This window comes from Piliocolobus tephrosceles, chromosome 20, assembly GCF_002776525.5.
Source record: "Piliocolobus tephrosceles isolate RC106 chromosome 20, ASM277652v3, whole genome shotgun sequence".
In the NCBI taxonomy this organism is placed as follows: Eukaryota; Metazoa; Chordata; class Mammalia; order Primates; family Cercopithecidae; genus Piliocolobus; species Piliocolobus tephrosceles.
In genome coordinates, this window is record NC_045453.1 from 32,668,060 (window position 1) to 32,690,463 (window position 22,404).

Genomic DNA, 22,404 nt, shown 5'->3' on the forward strand with positions numbered 1-22,404 from the left:
TTTTGCTTTCATTAGTCTGTTTTGTTAACCTAGAAAGGATGTAATATTTGTTCCATATGGTAAGAATTAAGAAAATTATTAAAAAAAAAAAAACAAATTTAATACCTTCAATGCTGTATATTTGTACTTTTTCCTCTGGCACAGTAACTGCTTCCCATTGATGATCCTTAAATTTAAAAACAGGTTTTGGCCATAAATAATTTATTTCTGATTTACAGTTTCTTTAAACATCAAATTTTAAGTTACATGAACGATCAATTTTTTTTACTAGTCACTAACTAGTTTATATAACACCTTTCTTGCTCCACCAATTAACTACATATTATACATTACATTTAATGTATTTGTTCATTCTTAAAATGAAACGTTTTTGACAATTTCCTGTCCTTAACCAAAAAAGGAATGACTGTTAATATTTATTAGAGGATATCCTTCTTAAAAATGTTACCAAGTCTTTTTATGTTTTCTTTGAAATATTTTATGAAGTCATACTCATTCCTCAATTCCCACTCCTACTACCTATTCCAGGTCCTGTAACCATAATACTCATTAACAGATTGTCCTTTGATTTAAACATGAATGTGCATGATAATAACCTAAAATGTTTGCTCCAAGTATTTTCATTGAAAATTTGTATAACTGAATGATACTGAATTCACAAAGTTATAGTAAAAATTAAATACCATTCCTGGCTGGGCGCAGTGGCTCACGCCTGTAATCCCAGCACTTTGGGGGGCCAAGGCAGGTGGATCACGAGGTCAGGAGATCGAGACCATCCTGGCTAACACAGTGAAACCCCGTCTCTACTAAAAATACAAAAAAAAAAAATTAGCCAGGCCTGGTGGCAGGCGCCTGTAGTTGCAGCTACTCGGGAGGCTGAGGCAGGAGAATGGCATGAACCCAGGAGGCAGAACTTGCAGTGAGCCGAGATGGTGCCACTGCACTCCAGCCTGGGCAACAGAGCAAGACTCGGTCTCAAAAAAACAAAAACAAAAACAAACACAAACAAAAAAACCAAAAAAATTAAATACTTTTGTTATTTAAGGACAACTCATTCCCGAGAAATTCCTCGAAATCCTTATTATTTTCACTAATACCCTTCTCTTCTCTACCTTTATCCATTACCTCAAAACCTCAGGATCAGGAGGAAAGGGGTGGTATTCTAATTTTTCCCCAAAGCTTTGAGCAGCCTCATATTTCTGTGTAAAAAACTTGCTCTTTTGAGGAATATCTCAGCTGGCATACTCTATTCCCAATAATTGCTATCATCTACCAACTTAAAACTGATTCTTCCTTAAATATCAAGGCACTTAGTTCACTTTTAAAAAAACATACATAATGGCAATTTTCAAACAGATTAATTTAAATCAGAAATCACAGTATTATAAACCCAAAATATGCCCTCACCCAGCTTCAACAATTATCAATATGTTATAGCAATTTTGTTCCATTTTCACCTCCTACTCTTCCCCCATTATACTCCTTCCTCCTCTTGACCTCAACTTTTTCCTTCAACCTCTCCCTATCTGCCCTTCACCATCAATTTATGAAAGCTCTTATCATTAAAATACCCAACAAAAACCCCTACTTTGAGTCCACATCTCATGCTATCTCTTTCCTTAACTTGATGTCTTTACTTCCTTAGCAAATATTTTAACTTTCTAGGAATGCCTAAACTCTTCATCACATAAGTGAAACTGCTCTTTCATGGGTTACAAGTTTGTATTTAACCTCACCTCTCAGGAATATCTCACTGTGTCGATCATTTCCTCTCATAAAACCTCCTTTCCTTTGTCGTCCATAACACTATACCCTTTTAATTTGTTCCCTTTTGGCCGATTCTTCAAGTATCCTTCTAGCTAAAATCTCTTACTTATCCTGTAGAAATTTGTTTTTCATAGTTCTTTCATGTAGGCACTCATTAAAAACCATGGTTCTGTCATTTATATACAGATAGCTTCTATATCTTTACTTATGACTCAATTTCCATCTAGCTACCCAAATTTTAGTAATCCTTCTTTTTTTTTGAGACAGAGTCTTGTTCTGTCTCCCAGGCTGGAGTGCAGTGGCCGGATCTCAGCTCACTGCAAGCTCCGCCTCCCGGGTTTACGCCATTCTCCTGCCTCAGCCTCCCGAGTAGCTGGGACTACAGGCGCCCGCCACCTCGCCCGGCTAGATTTTTGTATTTTTTAGTAGAGACGGGATGGTCTTGATCTCCTGACCTCGTAATCCACCCGTCTCAGCCTCCCAAAGTGCTGGGACTACAGGCTTGAGCCACCGCGCCCAGCCATCCTTCTTCTTTTTAAAAAAATTACAAACAAATCAAGTTTGCTCAGTTCTATCTCCTCTCAAGTCTTTCTGGATTCTATCAATTTCCATCCATGCCCATTGTTATATCTCAAAACCATCCCACAATTACTTCTCACCTGGATTATTGCAAAAGCCTCCTAACTGCCTCTAGTCGTGTTCCTTTGTAATCCATTCTCCCCAGTCTATTTTTATCCATTTCCCCTACCAGGGGGCATCTTTTATACAAATGTGTTCTCCAGTGCCTAGTACATCCGTGACACATAGTTCTCAATAGATATTCATTGAACTGATGTTACCTCTTACTTAAAATTCTCCTTTGGCTCCACACTTCCTATATTTTTCCAATCCCCTACGCCCTCTATATATCTTTCAATTCTTTCAATGTTCTGTTTACTCATTCTTGCAACAAACATAAGCCATTGAATAGCTATAAACAAAAAAAAAGTCCCTGATCTTATTAATCTTACTCTCTATGCAGGAAAGGAGACAACAAAGAACAAATAAACAAAATGATTTTAAATAATAACTACTATAAAGGAAATAAGACAATGTGGAATAATGTGGCTGTGAGGCTACTTCATATTGAATAACCTGAGAATACTCTATGAGAAGGCAACATTTGTGCTTAAATCTAATCAGGAAGGACTAAGATGCAAGGACCTGGAGGCAGTGGTCTACGCAGAAGAACTAAGAAGTAGAAAGACCTAATATGAGCATAATCTGTGTTAGAGAAATAGAAAAATAAATATGACTGGAACACAGTCATCATAGAAAATACATGAAATATCAGAGAAACAGCCAGCGACCAGGCCACAAAAAGCCTTGTATGCCATGTCAGAGAGACAGAAGGAGGATTCAAGGAGCCACTGTGGAGAATGGCTTTTATGGAGAGCAAGAGAGAATAAAGGAATAACATATTACAACTATGGAAATTCAGGAGAGAAAGGATTCTAACTATAGTTTTGGAAAGAAGAGTCCCCCAGCATCTTGATCAGTGTCTGGAACACAGTACGCATTAAATACTTATATATGCATTTTATACTTTCCCTATCATGTATACTGCTACAGTGTAATTGCTTATTTTCTTTTTTTCTTTCTTTTTTTTTTTTTGAGTCTTACATTGTCGCCCAGGCTGGAATGCAGCGGCCCAATCTGGGCTCACTGCAAGCTCCGCCTCCTGGGTTCACGTCTTTCTCCTGCCTCATCCTCCCGAGTAGCTGGGACTACAGGTGCCTGCCACCGCACCCAGCTAATTTTTGTATTTTTAGTAGAGGTGGGGTTTCATGGTATTTAATTGCTTATTTTCTTATCTCAATAATAATCCATTAGATCAAGCTGAATGAAGGAACATTGCCCTATTTATTTCCTTTATAGTAGTTACTGCCATCTAATAACAATACTTTTCTCCCAAAATGAAATTCTACTAGGCTGGTGCAAAAGTAATTGCAGTTTCTGCCATTGAAAGTAATGGCAAGAACCGCAATTACTTTTGCACCTGCCTAAGTAGCTCCTCGAAAAACAATCAGCTTAAAACACTCCTACAAACCTGCAGGAGAAATACACTAATGGAAACTGTCAGTGCCCCTGAGAAGCAGTGCTAGTCATTGGAACTCAATTTTAAGCATTCTAAGAAGGTACTTTAAAATGAAAAGCAATAAAGGCATGTGGAAATCCTAAAAGGCATTTGGTTAATGTTCATCTATAAAATGTTTACCTGGAACAAATAGCAGGATTCTATAAGAAACAGACTAAAAAGACTAAAACCTTATTATAATATCACCAGCCACAACCAGATTAGTAAATGCTGATCAACTCTTACTCAGATTTTGGCAAATAGACTACACAATTTAAGCTAAATGTATGCAAATGTATCAAATATGAGGTGGTAGCTATTATGAAATAATGGCTCAAGGATTTTCCTTAGGTAAAAAATATTCAGGTCAGCAGAAAACATGACACCTATTTGGAAGATCTGAGCACAGCTATGATAAAGCATAGGAAGAAAAAGACTAAAATTAACTCCCAATCAAGTCCTATTTCCAAAGAGAAGATTTTATGAATGATTAAGTTAGAACCACTTGTCACTCTCTGTTAATATTTTCAATAGAGTGCCTCTGTATTTGAGTAACTATTCCATTTTCTAAAGTCAGTTCACTTTGTTTATGTGAATATAAAATTGTATCTGTCATGAATTAACATTTATTTTTGAAAAGTTTATGTTAAAAAATTAGTATTAAAATTTAGCATTATTTTTTCTCATAAAATAAAACATCAGAAGTAATTTTCATTTATAATTAGCTTGGTGGGTCGCTATGCTAATCAAATTACTAGAGCTAATGTTAAAATCTATGTAGACTGGCTAGAACATACAAATAAATCCACATTCTTATAGTGAGTAAAAATCTTATATATACATATACATAAAGAGTAATACCAAGGAAATAAAACTTACATCATTATCTCCAGCAATGTAGAATGAGAGAGTCTGACTCCCAAGATTAAAATCAATCCAAAATTCCTCAAGTTTTTCATCTGATGGTATTTGCAGCTAATAAAATAAACATACAAAACTGGCATATACAATGATTTAAAAATAACAGAAAATTACGATGTTATATTCATGGCTAAAGCAAGAAAACAAAGCTAGAAGGGGAGAGAAGAGAAAGAATAGACAAGTACAATATTTAAATTTTAAAACAATAAAATAAACTGCTACTTTAATATTTTATAAAAAAATCAACTAGCTCCAAGAAATCATGAATATTCCAAGTGCTAATGAAGGTTGAAAGTACTAGTTTGAATAGATTCACACATGACAAATCAATAATGGTCTTAAGTAAACAGGAGAAAATTTGGACTACAGCCTTTATTTTTCAGTTATTCTTGGCAATGAATACGCTGTTCCATAAAATTTCTCCTGGTATCACTGTCAGATACAGAATACTAGATCAGCTATATTCATGATCTAATTACAACTATTTTTAATGTTCTTATTCATTTTTAACTCATAATTCACTTGACTATCAAAATTCATACAGTAACTAACATGTTAAGTTAAAATTTTACCTCATATTTATCAAGAAATGCTGATAAACAAGGAAATGTAAAGACCCTGAAATAAAAAGCAGTTTAAGAAAAAAATAAATAAGCTTTCACAGCATATCTTGTCCAGCAATAGAAATCATGCCTAGAATCAAAAGGAAATCAGGCAGTGATCATAATAATTGAAATAAAATAATATTTCTCTAATACTTTCCAAAATACATGTTTAGTGGACATTTATGTAGAGAAAACCATATTACTTTGAGGATACTATTCAATCTACCATTTTGACTAAAATGATTGCACCAAATGTTTCTGTGTGTGATATGGGTTGGCTCTGTGTCCCCACCCAAATCTCATCTTGAATGGTACTATCATAATTCCCACGTGAGGGACCAGGTGGGAGATAACTGAATCATGAGGGCAGTTTCTCCCATACTGTTCTCGTGGTAGTGAATAAGTTTAATGAGATCTGATGGTTTTATCAGGGGTTTCTGCTTTTGCATCTTCCTCATTCTCTCTTTGCCTGCTGCTATCCATGTAAGATGGGACTTGCTCCTCCTTGCCTTCCACCATGATTGTGAGGCTTCCCCAGTCACGTGGAACTTTAAGTTCAATTACATCTTTTTCTTTTGTAAATTTCTCAGTCTCTGGTATGTCTTTATCAGCAGTATGAAAACAGACTAATACAGTGTACTATCAAATATAAGCAGTTTCCTAATTTAGCTTATTAATATATGTTTTCACAGAACTTAAATCAGAAAATACAATAATTATGTTAAAAATGGTTAAATTCACAGAATGCTTTCTTAGATACTATTTTAAATATTTAGCATATTATCTCATTTAATCTATACCACAAACATATGAGGTAATTATTAATATTATATAACAGCTAAGGAAACTGAGGCATGTAAGGTTAAATAATTTGCCCAATATTAGAACAGGAAGAGAGGAACTTACAGATTCAAATCCAGGTAATATGACTTCTTGCACAACCCTGACAATACCTTTAATTTCTTTATTAAGTACAGTAAATGTGAACTCATTCATCCAATAATTGTGATGAACATCTATAAGGTGCCAGGCATTGCAAATTCTGTTTTTCGGTCGTTATAAAAAAATGATTAAAATTTACATTACATATCCTTTCATGCCCCTCAGAAACATATAATTACTGTATGTTAATTATAAAGGAAGATGATTTGTTTCCTATATATTTACATTCTAGTATGTGGATGAAGGAGATGATTCAAGTAATAAATATGTCTAGATTTTTATTATCCCTCAAACATTAAATAATAATGGATATGCAACTCAGAAATATATCCAAAGTTATTAATTAATATGAATTAAACAGAAATGAACTTTTCCCTCTAAAAAGTACAAAATAAAACAAGGCCAGTGCAGAATTATTTCAGATTACTGGTGTAGTAATTTGCTAAAATCATATCATTGTTTTAAATTATCTAAGAACATTTTACTCTCCAACATACAAGAACAAATAAAGTTAAATGTATAAAGATGCAACATTGGGTGCTCACTCTTGAGCTCTAGTTCTTTATCAGTAAATGGTTGTATCTTGCATTAAGTTTACCTTCTTTTGTCTCCAAGCATGCCATTTACAAGGTTGAGAAATATCCTGCAATCCTAATTTTAAAGAGAAATACTTTTAAAAAATTATAATAATTTTTAAAAATTCACAAATTTCTGTTATTGTTATACAACTTACTGTTTCAAATTCAGAGTTCTTAATTCTTTTAAATGCCTTAGCAATAAAATCCATTGAAAACCACTGATGTGCCAGTTCTTGCCTTTGTTTTTCTGTGGTCATTCTACATAAAGCTTCTACAATGCCTACCTGTAAGTCATAATCTATTAAAAAAATAGTTAATGTTTGATTTACAATTATGAAAATTAAGTTCATGAAAGACCAGATGTTTTATAAGGTATTAAAACAAGAGAAATAAGAATATATTAGTGTAATTTATTAATCTATTAATATTTTCTTCATATGGATTAGAAATATCATTTGAAGAATTAACACAGCCCAAATAACAAGTGTGCTAAAGAAGAAATAAGTAAAATGTTTTAAAAATTTGAGACTTCTAAATATTCAAAGACACTGCCATAAAATGCGAAGTAACCCATACAGTTATCTGTAAGTTACAAAATCTGTTTTCCTCTCGTGTAACATGTTTACAGTTATCCCACGGTACTTTAAACCATGATTTATTCTACACGTAAATCACCATATTAAAATTCATTCACAAAAAGCTTAGAAAATAAATTTTAAGTTATTTTAATAAACACATTGTTTAAAAACAAATACATTAATACCAAGAATATCAGACATCCTAATTTCATAAAATACTGTCTGAGGAATTTCTTAGCACAAGTAGTTCAGGTCTATCGAAAAATTAAGATATTATTTTACGCTATTATGTTAAGCTATTAAGTTTTAATTAAGCTATTATATTAAGCTATTAAATTAAGCTATTAATTTAAGCTATTATCTTAAGCTATTATATTATTCATAAGTCTACCATTAGGTACAAATCGTATGTATCTAATGCCTACTGTCATAAATTATTTTTGTCCCAAAGATACATTTTATTTATATTTATTAAAAATTGCTTAATTGTACCTAACGTTTATAATTCCCTCAGTCTCACATTGCTATGCTAATATTTTAATTAAAAAATACTATCTGCTATTCATAAATATGGAATAATTTTAGATTTTGAAAAGACATACTTACCTCCAGCATCTAAAATCCTTTCTCCCATACTACTCCTGTGAATTAAAACAACAGATTATAAAATGGACCAGTATCAATTAAATAGGAATTCCACATGTTTAGGAGGAAAAGAAACTTCACTAAAATTTACAATTGGCTAATATCATCGACTTTTGCAGAAATTATATACATATACTAAATTATATTAAAAAGCTGCAACAGTTTATCAGTTTCATTATTAATGCAAACTCATGGTTGTCTGTCTTATAAAACATTCTTAAATTATTGACTTTAAGAATAAAAACAGCTGGGCGCGGTCCTGTAATCCCAGCGTTTTAGGAGGCCGAGGTGGGCGGATCAAGAGGTCAGGAGATCGAGACCACAGTGAAACACTGTCTCTACTAAAAATACAAAAAATTAGCCGGGTGTGGTGGTGGCCACCTGTAGTCCCAGCTACTCGGGAGGCTGAGGCAGGAGAATGGCATGAACCTGGAAGGCGGAGCTTGCAGTGAGCCGAGATCGCACCACTGCACTCCAGCCTAGGTGACAGAGTGAGACTCCATCTCAGGAAAAAAAAAAAAAAAAAAAGAATAAAAACAATATAGTACAGATTATTACATGAGAATTAACATTTCTTGGTTAGAGAGTATTTTCCGGGCATCTTGAGGCATTTTGTCAAGCATAGCATTCATTTTTTTAATTATCTAGAAAAGAAAAAAAGATAATGCATTAACTTTATATTCAGTGAAACACTATTTAGAGAAATACTCTAAGCACATAAACTTAGAAGCCTAATTTTTTCTTAATCACTGAGTCTTATTATGGGAATGGAGTAGGATGGAGGAAAGAATATATAAAGTATAAAACAGGCCAGGCACGGTGGCTCACGCCTATAATACCAGCGCTTTGGATGGCCGAGGTGGGTGGATCACTTGATGTCAGGAGTTCAAGATCAGCCTGGCCACATAGTGAAACCCTGTCTCTACCAAAAATACAAAAATTAGCTGGGCATGGTAACGCACATCTGTAACCCCAGTTACTCAGGAGGGAGGCAGGAGAAGCACTTGAACCTGGGAGGCAGAGGTTGCAGTGAGCTGAGATTGCGCCACTGCACTCCAGCCTGGGCAGATAGAGCAAGACTCTCTCAAAAAAATAAAAATAATAAAGTATAAAATAATATAAAAACAACAAACTAGAATATCAAAAATAGAATATAACATGACTCCTGTACTTAAAGCACTTGTACTTTTTGCAATAAAAGTTATATTTATTTTAACTCCATTATAAGATCTGAGGAAGCCAAAAATGTTACTTTATTAATTTTGTTCTTATGATTATAGTACATGTACACACATAAATATACTAATACAGATTATTTTTAGCATTTAACTACTTAAGCACCCCAAAAATCTGGATGGTATAATTTATTTCGATTTGAGCTATATGCATACATAAACCCATATGGTTATAAATTTTCAATAACTATTTAGGAAATATGTCAGGCAATAGATGGTTAAGATGATAGAAATATACTCCAAGGTAAGTAATTTAGTCCTAGATGAAATAAATTTTCAATTTAATTGCTATTGATTTTCTTCACTTTCTCATTTTTAGTTTTTAAAACACAAACAAATAAATGACTTTACCTCTTGCTGAATACAAATATTCACTCTTGAGTCAATAACCAGGGAACAAATGCGAGGTACGAAACTTTCCACTACTTGTTTTTTACCTGAATAAAAGTGTTAAATTATTGATAAATGTTCATTTCAAATCCTCTCAACTGTCAGTCTTTTCTTATAAGAGTTAGCAGAAAGGGGCCAGGCATGGCAACTCAGGCCTATAATCCTAGCACTTTGGAAGGCCCAGGTGGGTAGACTGCTTGAGCCCAGGAGTTTGAGACCAGCCTGGGCAACATGGCAAAATCCTGTCTGTACAAAAATTAGCCAGGCACCTGTAATCCCAGCTACATGGGAAGCTGAGGTGGGAGAATCACCTGAGCACAGGAGGTCAAGGCTGCAGTGAGCCATGATTATGCCACTATACTCCAGCCTGGGTGACAGAGTGAGACCTTGTCTCAAAAAATAAAAATAAATAAAAAAAGAGTTAGTGGAAAGGATATACTACTGCAGTTCAGAAGAAGGCCCAATAGGGCTTGGGATGAGAAAGAATGAAATTAAGTCCTAATTCTATTTGGCCTTGCAAAAAACACCATTCAACAAATGTGACTGATTTTAATACTGTCAAGGGACAACTCTAGATCTAGTTTCTAACTGCAGGCACATAGGAGGTATTTTCTTTTTAGATTAAGTAAACATAGTTCAAAATTGAAAAGTTCAAATCTGAGGCTTTTACCAAAACTGACCTCATTAATTTTTAGTTAAACATCAAAAATTTTTATACCCATTAAGAACAACACATCTTAACCCCAATGAAGTCCTAAATTATGTGAGCCACTTTTAGGTTAACGCATTTTTGAAAGATGAGGCTTTATCAATACTAAGTATATTCAGAGGAATGTGTACATGCTGTTTCATAATGCAAATTCTAAAAATAACTTTAAACAATGGAAATACTGTAACGACAAATGTACAGTTTTCCAAAGTGACTACATAAAAAGAAAAAAAGTACTCAGATGAAAAGACACAATTATTTACTTTAAAAATCAGGTGGATCACTTTATAATTAATTGCTAGTGTTTAGGACTGTTTTTTCCCTAAAAACTTAAAAATTTAAACAACATTGTTATGTAGCAAAATCAATCAATGAAGAGGTAGGATTAATTATTATTTAAATCAATGGCAATCTGTTTAAAACTTTTTGGCTCTGAAGGCAGCAAGTACTTTATCTATAAATAATTCACCACCCTCACTGACCAATCCTAGGTAAGTCTTCTTCAATCAACACAGAGCTAAAATAACTTGGATCTGATTGCTTGGCACCAGCAGGCCACAAGTCAAAGAATAAGTAGTAACATATTCTGTATTCTCAATTTACTATTGAAAAATTGTTCCATTAGATCAAAGGTTGGCAAACTATGGCCCACAAACTAAATGTAACTCACTGTCTGTTTTTGCATGACTGTATTACTCACCAGCAAGTGCTCTGTGAAAACTATTTGAATCTATCATGTTTTATTAAAACAGTCCTGTCAAAGGTGAACATCACTCACTCTTGTCAATTTAGCCATGGTCAGTTATTTGAATTTTTGTCAGAAGCAGAAGTTGAGTATTCAACTTTCCCTACCACACAGCAGTCCAATGGCAGTGGGGTTTCATTGTGACTTTTTGATATCCAGCACCAAGACAGAAATTTTTCTGAATAAGAACTATCCTCAACTCTTATTGTTGAATACTGAATGGCTTTGGTAATTAGCACTGGCTGCAGAATTGACAATGTTTCTAAATGAATTGGGCACAAAATTACAAGACAAAATAATGCTTGTATCATGAACTTAACACTGCAATGAAGTCATTCTGATAACTAAGGTGATCTGAAAGGCAAGTAATGCTATGCTGCTTTATACACTTCACAGACTGTCAAAAGTTAAAACAGGAAGCAACATCTCCATTACCACACAAATTTGCAGGGGATATATTTTTTCCAAACTCCAACTACAGGTCTAGCAGTGTTTCTGGGCTTTGTTGTAAGTACTAAGGAAATTTCCACAATTCAAAATTCATTTAATTGTGCAATTGGGAAGCTTCCACATAACCTTCAATTGGAAGTGATTAATCTGCAATGCAATGACATTCTAAAATGCAAATGTTAACAACCTAACAATTCTATTAATGCCTTTCAAGTGATGAACACGCTCAATTAAAAGCATGCTCATGCAGTGATATCAGTATTTGGCATTGTCTGCATGAAAAGCCATTTTCTAATGTGACATACATAAAACCTCATTATAGATAGGGATTAACAAATGAACATTACAATCAATTTTGCAAACAAAACACTAACTCTGAGCCCTAATTAAGTGAAATGTTATTCTCTCACAAAAAGAATGCAAGTTTCCTTATTAGTAGACCTATATTACAAAAAATTGTACAACTATATTTTCAATGGCATCAATAAATCACTCATAGAAATTTGTTTTTCTTTCTTGTTATACAAGTACCTACATAATATTCTTAATTGTTTTTCTCTTGGACTACAAAGTCTAAAATATTTCTATCTGGCCCTTTACAGGAAAAGTTTGTTGATCCTTGAATCAGATAATGGGTTCTTAATACTAGGACAATACTATGGGAATTGTAAAATTATACTAAAGCTCTAACGGTAATTTTTGTTCCAATAGAAAATAAGTGTTTATTATACCTTCATCACTGACATCATGTATGACCTGAAAAAAAGTGAATAATATTTAATTTACAAGTTACTATATATTACAAACCATTACAATATTATAAACCATTACAAATGGTACTGAAATGACAGATTACATTTTAACTCATAGCATGTTTATTTTTTATTAACTAATTTAACTATATTTAATTTAATTTAATTATATTTACCAGAATAAATGCTTTATACAATCTGAACAGACCAATCCAACCAAGGCACCAACCAATCTGTTAGTGACTTTTAGGCTCAGGGCACAGAGATCACAAATTGTTTTTTAAATAAACACATGCTTTATAAACATCAGTGTAATCAATGTGATTTTTACCAGCAGAAGATCAACTAAGTCTTCTATCATATTTAGAACAGCTTCTTCTTTTGAATTTCCTTGACTCTGAATAATCTCCTTGGATTTTTCAAACCAGGCAACCATGTAAAAAGAGGAATGAACTTATTACTTTGAGTTTCATTTTAATAATTTTAAGAATGTACTTGTCTTTGTATAAACAGTAAGCCTAGGAATAAAGACACACTAAAATTTTAGTATTGTATCAAAATAAATTCATGTTTTTAAAGATTTTTTTTTTTAAACTATCTTTTCCCATTGTTTAAAATGGGAATAGATGAAGTTAATCTTGATTCCATGTAGAGGATTCTTATTTCCCCTTCAAATTCCTAGTTAGGGTACATTTATTATAATAGAAAGAAGTAAATTATCATCACAATTTAGACCATTTTTTATATTGTTACTATCTGAAAAGTTTTCATATTATTTTACCTTAATCAATTCAGATATTTGAGTACATACATCTCAGATACTATTCTAGGTGCCAATAATGTAGCAATGAACAAAACAGACAAAAATAAATATCCTACATTCTAGCATGGGAGACAGATAAATATAAAAACAAAAAAAGGAAGTTAGAGAATAAGAAGAGTTAAAGAGTTAATAAAGCAAGTAAAGGCCTTGAGCTTAAACTCACATGATTATCAAGGAGTCTGTCTTTGTACAGTTTCCTTGTGATCTTTATATTTGTAACATATATGACAAGTTATAGAAATATTTTATTCCCAAAATTGTACATAAAGTTCCTAAATTTATTTTCAACAATTTGGATAATTTATTAGAAAGCGTATCTTTTATAATATTTCATTCACATAAATATGTTACATATTCTATACTTATCTTTTGTATTAGTCCTTGTTTTATCATTGTTAGAAGGCCAGCTTGCCCCAATACACTGATATTTTTGCCACATCTTCCAACAGAAACCAAAATGGCTGAAACATTGTGGATATCCTCTTTATTAAGTTCCTGAAATAAAAGCTATACATTAAAATTTCTGTAAACACAAAACAGTATGAAACAGACATTGTACAAGGAGCATTGCACACATATTTTAATCTTCACAAATCCTGAAAGATGGTCATTTTAATCATCTCTATATTGCAACAGATGAAAATGTGGTTTAAGAATGTGTCCTGCCCAAAGTCATACAGTCAGGGAATGACAAACTCAGGACAAAAATGGAAATCTGTATAAATCCAAGAAACTTTATACTATGATACAATGAATTAGCTACTTTCCATTCTAAAAAGCTCCATGTATTTAACAGAAACAAGAAACTTTTATTCAATTTCTTGGATTCATAAGGAATCTCAGATACTGGGGGGATTATCAATAATCACCTTTTATCATGTAAGAAAATGCCTTAAATATGATCAATTAAATTTAAAGTTTGGGGTGTTTTTTTTATGTTTTAGTTTTGACAGAAGTAGGCATTGTCTATGTAACATCAAGTATACACTGATAGGTTTTTAAAAAAATCTATCAACTTGTTTAAACTTCAAAGAGCTGAAGTATTTTTTCCCCAATTTCAGCCACAGTTGATAGTAAAGCACATGTGAACACATATTTTTGTATTTTTTATTTGGGAAATGACATTCCAATGTGTTGAAATTCCTCAAACAAACAAACAAAAATAAGCAAATGGTGAAATAAGCATTTATTTATATAATCATAACTGAGCTTGCCCAAGCCTTTCTATTCGTTTTTTTCTAATGGAGTACTTCCTTCTAAAACTAGAGTTCTATCTAATAATTGTAACAACCATTGAGCAAAAATGAATATTTACCCTGCATATAAGGTTGTCCACCTTGTGGAAAAACTGTTTGCTGCATTTAATCTTCACATCTTCACAAATATCAATTTGCAAAAGTGTTTTCAAAGGTTTGAAATCATTTTTTCTTAAAGCATCATCAATGCATTTTTCCAACTGCTAGAGAAATATATTTAATGGCACATATTGTATCAAAACCAAAATTAATTACCTATGCAATCTAGTAATTTGAGAACTGTTTCCACATGAAAACTCTCAAATGAACTCAAATTATTAATTCACTTATTTTTTAAAAATATGGCCACTATTAAATTTGGAAAAACTGAATTAGAAATTACATTTCTTTGATAATAAGACTGATTAAAAAATATTTTACTAATATTTCCAATTCATATCTTTTATTACCAAAGTCATCTTTATGTCAAACTCAACAGAAACCTGATGAAAAAAATCAAAAAAACTTTAAAGTAACTAATACTTAATACAATGAATAAAAGCCTAGTATACCTGACTATGAATCTCTTAACAGGGTTTAAACAGTAAAGAAAAAAATGCATCAAGACAGGCAAAAGCACCTTTTAGAAATTATGCCAACTAACATAACATAAGCATTACCATTATATAATATTTATAACCTTAATAAAATCTGCCATCCTTGCTATTAAAGTACAACTTCATTAATAACAAATGTTCACACTACAACCTGATCACTAAACAGGTTTGGCTGTGAACTACATACATGTTGAATAGATTATTAACACTTACACTTTACCTAAATATACAGTATCTTAATCTCTAAAACTTAATACAAAAATATCCAAGCATAAATTATGCATGAATCAATGCATAATTCTTTTCAATGTAAAAGTTAGGTATAAAGAATCAGCATCTTTAATACTTTATAAATATTCTTAATATAGCTTTTGCAAACATCTATTGAATACATGAAAGGACACTTTAAACTATTCTTGACCATTTCATAAAAACATGTAAGCTTTGTCATTGCTAAAAACATAGCACTGAATACCTATAAGTAAACAAAAAGTGATTTTCAGAATTCAAATACTTTTGGTCTAGGACTACATACCTGGAGATCTGGTCTTATTGGCATTTTGACTTCATTAAAAAAAAGCAAGACAAAATAAACACCTATAAAAGAAAATATATATTTTCTGTATCTCACAATCTGTTTCATGTGTTTAACAGTTTAAATATCTTACACACATAAATAAGCATGTTATTTATACCAAAGGCAATATTGTTTAACTTCCTCACTAAACATTTACCTGTTTATAAAATTACATATTTGAATATGATCAAAGAATTTTCCAGAGAAAAAGCCTGAAGATCATTTACTCAAGCTCTTCCTTTTTATAGATTACTTAAATTAATGTCAAATATCTTGCCAAAAGGTCAGAAAGCTAGTAAAAGAATAACCTGGATCTCCCATTCCAGTGATTCCCTGCTATACTTGTTCCACCTTTGAGAACAAGGAAAAAAAAAAAAAACTCTTGAATTAATGTGTACATGAAATTTGGACTATTAATATTCAAGAAGGGATATACAGATATGCTAACAATGAACAGGATCAAAATATGAAGGAAAAGAGTGAGGAAAAGATAACCCAAACGCATTTCATATATCCACGAGAGTGTTCAGGAAAGAAAGAACCCCCAATTTCTGGTTGAATGCTGAAATTAAGGTGAGGACCTCACTTTCCCAAAGTTACCTGGATCCTTAAAGACCATGGGGTGCAAATATAAATAACTGCCACAAATTAATATATTGCAATATGGCTAACAGAAAGTATCTACCAGGTTCTAAAGAGAGATTCCATGCTTATGAAAACAGGACCAAAAATAGATTAAATCACTTCAAACAATCCTATCTGGTGTGTTTCTGACAAGGATCGAAGATAGAGGTCATTTATTCTCCCTGCCATGAACACCTAAGGAATTAACATTATTTTGGTCAAGAAAATGCAAATCATTGCTGTAGTCATCCTCAAAGCTCTGTATCCCTGTTTTGTAGAATATGCATAATTATTTGCCTGCCTTTTTTGGAGCAAAGTACTAAAGGTCATTCTGAGAGGAACCATGTGCCTGATAGTATTATTCATTTATAAATAATAAAGTCCGATGATGTTTTTACCATCTCATTTTAATAATTAGGAAATGTTTTTTAAAAATATTGTATGTTACAAGACTCCATGTCTACAAAAATAATTTTTTTTTAATTAGCTGGGTATGGTGGTGTGCACCTGTAATCCCAGCTACTCTGGAGGCTGGGGTGAGAAATTGCTTGAGCCTAGAAGTTGGAGGTTACAGTGAGCTATGGCCACAACACTGTACTCTAGCCTGGGCAAGAGAGGGAGACTCTGTCTCTAAAATAAACAAAAAGAATGTACGTCATCATTTCCAATGTAACCACTACATAAGCAGTGAAAGAATACATAACTACTAAGCTAAGTGGGGGAGGGAGGCTGTAATGTTTTCATTTTAATCCATAGAGACAGACAGAAAGAGACGCAGAACAAGAAGGAAAAACAGAAAACACAAAGTAAGGTGATAGATTAAAAGTTACATATCAATAATTACATTGAAAGTAAATATATTAAATACTCTAAAGAGGTAAGAATATGTCACCCTCCCAATATGCTGATCTGACATATTGACTATTTTAAATCAAGGGCACTTAACAAAAAACAGCAGGTACAAGATCATTCTGACCTTAATTCTGTTTCCTAAAAGCAGGATATGAAATTCCCATGTGAAAGATGTCCTCCCTATACCAAAAGGGAAGTAATCTTATAATCAAGGGGGGAAAGTTAAAAATCAAGAAAATCTGTACAACCAAACTTTGTTAAACCAACCCTTATCTTCCTAGTCATTTCTCCACCCAATTAACTACCCTAGCCTAAAGCTTCTTTGCCTTATCTTATTTCACAACTTAACTATTCTTTATCCAATTCAGTATATAACTGACTGACCCTAACTACTTCTTTGGGTCTTCATTTTCTTATGAGGGATCCTGTGTCATGTAAAACTTGTATTAAAGAAATTTGTGTGCCTTTCTCCAGTTGATCTGTCAATTTAACTCTAAAAGGGAAGAGGTAAAGTTTTGCCTCCCCTACAACTCCAATTAAAAGTCAGATTGTCCTCAAAGGATCAATGCTTGAGGGATGGATACCCCATTCTCCATAATGTGCTCATTTAACATTGCATGCCTGTATCGAAACATCTCACATACTGTATTGACACCTACTACGTACCCACAAAAATTAAAAAGAAAAAAGTTGAACTGTCGGGTAGGTTAATCATTTTTAAAACTATATGCTACCCAAAATTATACTTTTAAGAGATATACCTTAAATAAAGGGCTATAAAAAAGTTGTAAATAAAAAGAAAAGATATCTACCACACAAACATTAACCAAAAGAAAGCTAATAAAACTCTTACCGTTGGATTTAACATAAAAGTCCAACACAGATGGAACTGAAAAGAGAATCCAGAAACAGACCTATAGACATGACCTGATTTACAATAAAGGTAGAACACAAAGCAGTAAGGAAAGGGTAAGATAATCTTTACAATTAATCTATACTGTTCAACCGGATGTTCATAAGAAATACAACAAAACCTCACTACTTCATACCAACCATCTCATACTGTACGCAAACACCATTTCCAGGTGGAACGAAAATTGAAAACAATTAAGTTTCTAGAACATAATATATTAGAACATCTTCATGACCATGTAATAAGAAATAAGCAATAAGCAAGATTATAAAAAAACTCTAACCATAAAAGACAACTGCTAAGTTGGACAACCTTAAAATTAGAAACTATTGTTTAATGAGAACACATGGATACAGGGAGGGGAACAACACGTATTGGGGCCTGGTGGGGCGGCAGGAGGGACAGCATCAGGAAAAACAGTTAAGGCATGCATCAACATTTACAGGTTGATAGGTGCAGCAAACCACCATGACAAACATTTTCCTGTGTAACACACCTGCACATCTTGCACATGTAGCCCAGAACTTAAAATAAAATAACCTATTGATTTTCTCAATCCATGAGCATGGGATTTAACAAAAGAAAGAACTCTGTTGGAAAACATCATTTAGAGAACAAGGCCACAGAGATGAAAATATTTATCTCTCATACATTATTCACTTGTGTGAATATTCACAACAGTTACTAAGTTATTTGGTTATCAGTTAATGTAAACATACTCTTGGAAATATGAACTGAACAAAAGGATCCTATTTTGGCACCACAGCCTATTTAATGTCATAGCCTCTGACCTTCCACCTTCAAAAGAGTCTATAACTCTGACTAGTTGCCTCACTTGTTAATGTATTGCCCTGGTAACAAGGTTATAATTACCATCTTTGATTCCTAAATGTTTTAAATACAGGTAAGATTTCTCCATCAAACAGAGGATTACTGGGACTACTACTTCTCCCAAATGCATGTAGGTACTATAATTGATTATCAGTCTGTTAGAGTTCATTTTTTAGGAAAACCAGAAGTTCATGAGTGTTCATTTAGATTATGTGAAGCACACAATATGCCTGCTTTAAAACTTCACTAGTTTGTCAAAACCTCACAAAGAACTGTGGAAATAATAGCTCTGAATTTATGTTTGTCTATAGGCTCAGAATTCTTCCTAATCCCACGTCCTAGTATTAAGGAAACAAACTTCAGAAGCAACAAAAGCAGCTTCCATTTAGGAATCTGTTGGGATAGAGTCTGCAGCCAAAACAAATATGGATTGAAGAGGAACCTTCTCCTGTAAGACAGGTTTCATAAATCTGAGAAATTCCAAAAGGGATGGAATTTTGCCACCTGCTTCTGTAACAACAAGAAAAAGGTTTGCTCACAGCTATGTGTGGACTCCATGTCACTGTATTAATTTCCAGGGTTGCCTTAACGAAGTGCCACAAACTGGATGGCTTAGAACAGCAGAAATTATCTCAGTGTGGAGACAAGATGTATGAAATAAAGGGGTCAGTTGCATCATACTGCCTCTGAAAGTGCTAGAGGAAGGATCTTTCCTGTCTCCTTAAGCTTCTGGTGGCTGCCGACATTCCTTGACTTATGGCAGCATAAATCCAGTCTCTGCCTCCTTTATCACATGGTATTCTTCCTTTTAATTTTCACCTTGTCTTCTATGCATAGTGGCATCCAAATTTCCCTTTTTTATAAATATATATCGGATTAGGGCCCACCCTAGTAACTTAAATAACTTAACAAGTTGATAACTTAACTCTGTTAAATGCAAAAGACCCTATTTCCAGAAAAGGTTCCATTCTGAGATACTGGGAATTAGAATCTCACGTATCTTTTTAGGGGAACACAATTCAACCCATAACAGTCACTACATAAAGCCCAAACTTAATTCAGTACTGGAATGCCGAAAACATGGGATTCAAAGGAAAAATAAAAGTTGAGGTTTTGAATGTACTGGGTGGGGAAGGAAAACATGTCAAATACGAGCTAGTAACCAGGGCAGACCGGGTTACCTCTGCACATAAGGCAGCAAATGCCATCACAGGGTGACATAATCATAGAAACATTCCTCAAATGTAGTGCCAAAATTAGCCTCTTGCTGAAATATTTTCTCCATTTCAATTAAAGTGAAGCAAGTCAGATTCTGGATAACCAACAGAGATTGGTCTACTGGAAAGTTTTAAGAAAAGACCATCATCTCAGGCTACTCTCTTCCCCTGCCCCCATACCACTGAGACTGCTCAATAAATCTTTGGCAGTGCTAAGTACTAGGTAATAGAAATTTTTTATTTTCTGAAATTACTGCAACAGGGACCAAGCATTGGCAATTTTTCTGTGTTGAAACAGGTCCAGTAATGTGCTAAGCATAATGTACTACTAATTTTTGAATGCTTTAAAATATAATGTATACCAGAACTTTAGCATTGAACTAATATAGTTTCTGAGAACATATAACTGGTACTTCCTTTCCATGGAAGACAGCTCAAGCTATAGCTGATGAAAGAACTCCAACTCCACCAAAGAATCTGACTGCATCTGAACACAATAAGATTTGTTGAGAATGCGTATTTGGGACTTTAACTTAAAAATTTTGGCCTTTAGACTTTTAAATTCAGAAGCACACACACAAAAAAAATGATTCTGGACATTTAAATCTTTCAGTCCTTGGTCTTGAACTTGTAAAGGGTTTTAATCTTTCAACCTTAATGTTCCCTGAGATGTTCAAAACAGAAGATCTTTATATTCAAATTTGTTGGCATTTTATGTATTGCCAAATACCTTTATTCAGTACAGTACATCAAAGGCTCTACCATATATCTAGAGATAATTTGGAATGGGAAGTATAATAAACAATGACATTTCTGCCTTTCATTTATGATTAATTAAAATTAAAATTTAATTTTAATCTTCTGTTCTAACCCCAAAGTAGAATCTTCCACGGTCAACATCTAAAGTTCTTCCACAATCCAAAGAGAATACCCAAAAGAAGGTAATGGCCTTGTGAAGAAAAGAACCATCCAGATAAATCTCCTCCAAAAAACAGGTTAATAATTAAGTGAACAAAAAGCTAGGAAATGTTAGAGAGGAAGAATACCTTTTCCCTACTCCCAGCTTCTGTAAGAAAGGCTGAGTATACTATTGGCCTCTCTCTATTCCTTTAACTTACATCACCACAGAGGAGCTGGAAGTATTTGGTAACTTTGGGAAAGAAAATGAGCCAGGTTCAGCTCAACTCCACCCTTTTTTTCACATGAAAACTGAAAGAGGAATTTCATGTTGTTTTCAGTTTTGTTCCTTCTGGAAGCTCTGCCCCTGTGAGAAAGTCAACATTTTGCTCCATCCTTTTTCTATGGAGTCAATACAGTAAGCTTTCTCTTCCAGGGTGGAAGGTAAAAAATGCAGGGCTGGAAAGGTCTAACTCGATCACCTTGCAGTGGCTCGGGCAATAAGTTTGCTTAATTCTGGAGCTCAGTATTAGCAAATTCACTAGACCAACAACCTAAACTCACACCCATGAACCTAGCCAATACAGGACTAATGAAGGTTACTTTTTTTTCCTACTTGGTCAGAACCCAGGAAGAAAGAGGAATGCTATTTGTCAGAGGACCTTTGAGAGATTCCAGCAAGGCTCAGCATAAATATCTATAGTATTCCTTTTTATATAAGCAATAATCAGACAATTGAATTTTTAATATAGAAAACTAAAATGAATAAATCTAACAAAAAAGGAAACATGATCTTTATGAAGATAATATACCAAAGACCTTAACAAGAGATACGAATACATGGAGTTGTTCCTATTCATTAATGGAAGGACTTAACATTATAAAACCATCAATGCTTCACTAAAATAAATATCTGAATTTTTAAACTTCAAAGCAATTCCAGTAAAAAACACAAAATAATAATTTGACAGATTTGGCCAATTCTTTTAAAATGTGTATGGAGGAATAACGCTGCTCTAATACTAAAATAACTTTTAAAATAGCAAAGAAAGATCACCGTATTTGATATTAAAACATATTACAAAATCACAAGAAATAACTATAAACAGTGAAGTATTAATAATGGAAAACAAATGATCAATAAAACAAAACAGAATTCAAATGCATAGTCAAGCATATGTTGGAAGTTCATATTTGAGTCAGATGGTTTTGCAAATCAGAGAAAGGTAAACTGGTCAATAAATGGTCTGGAAAAAGTGAATTGGCATGTGGAAAAAATAACATTAGAAATCTACTTTGCCATAAAATAATAAGGTCTAGATAAACTACCTAAATGTAAAAAAGTAAATGTTTAAAAACTATTAGCAGAAAATACATGAGGCTAT

General features: G+C 33.1%; 1 protein-coding gene across 1 annotated transcript in view; it reads right to left on the bottom strand.

Annotated features, from left to right (window-relative positions):
* SYCP2 (synaptonemal complex protein 2) overlaps positions 1-15,699 on the bottom strand; it is a 58,255-nt gene extending 42,556 nt beyond the window's left edge. The window contains exons 1-13 of the mRNA XM_023231980.2: positions 15,644-15,699; positions 14,572-14,712; positions 13,623-13,751; positions 12,765-12,869; positions 12,413-12,437; positions 9,739-9,824; positions 8,711-8,796; positions 8,114-8,148; positions 7,085-7,227; positions 6,950-7,002; positions 5,377-5,422; positions 4,763-4,858; positions 106-166 (exon numbers count right to left, since the gene is read on the bottom strand). Coding sequence (XP_023087748.2) covers positions 106-166; positions 4,763-4,858; positions 5,377-5,422; positions 6,950-7,002; positions 7,085-7,227; positions 8,114-8,148; positions 8,711-8,796; positions 9,739-9,824; positions 12,413-12,437; positions 12,765-12,869; positions 13,623-13,751; positions 14,572-14,712; positions 15,644-15,667 — 1,030 coding nt within the window. The 5' untranslated portion in view covers positions 15,668-15,699. The remainder of the gene's footprint in view (positions 1-105; positions 167-4,762; positions 4,859-5,376; positions 5,423-6,949; positions 7,003-7,084; positions 7,228-8,113; positions 8,149-8,710; positions 8,797-9,738; positions 9,825-12,412; positions 12,438-12,764; positions 12,870-13,622; positions 13,752-14,571; positions 14,713-15,643) is intronic.
* Positions 15,700-22,404: the final 6,705 nt, after the last annotated feature.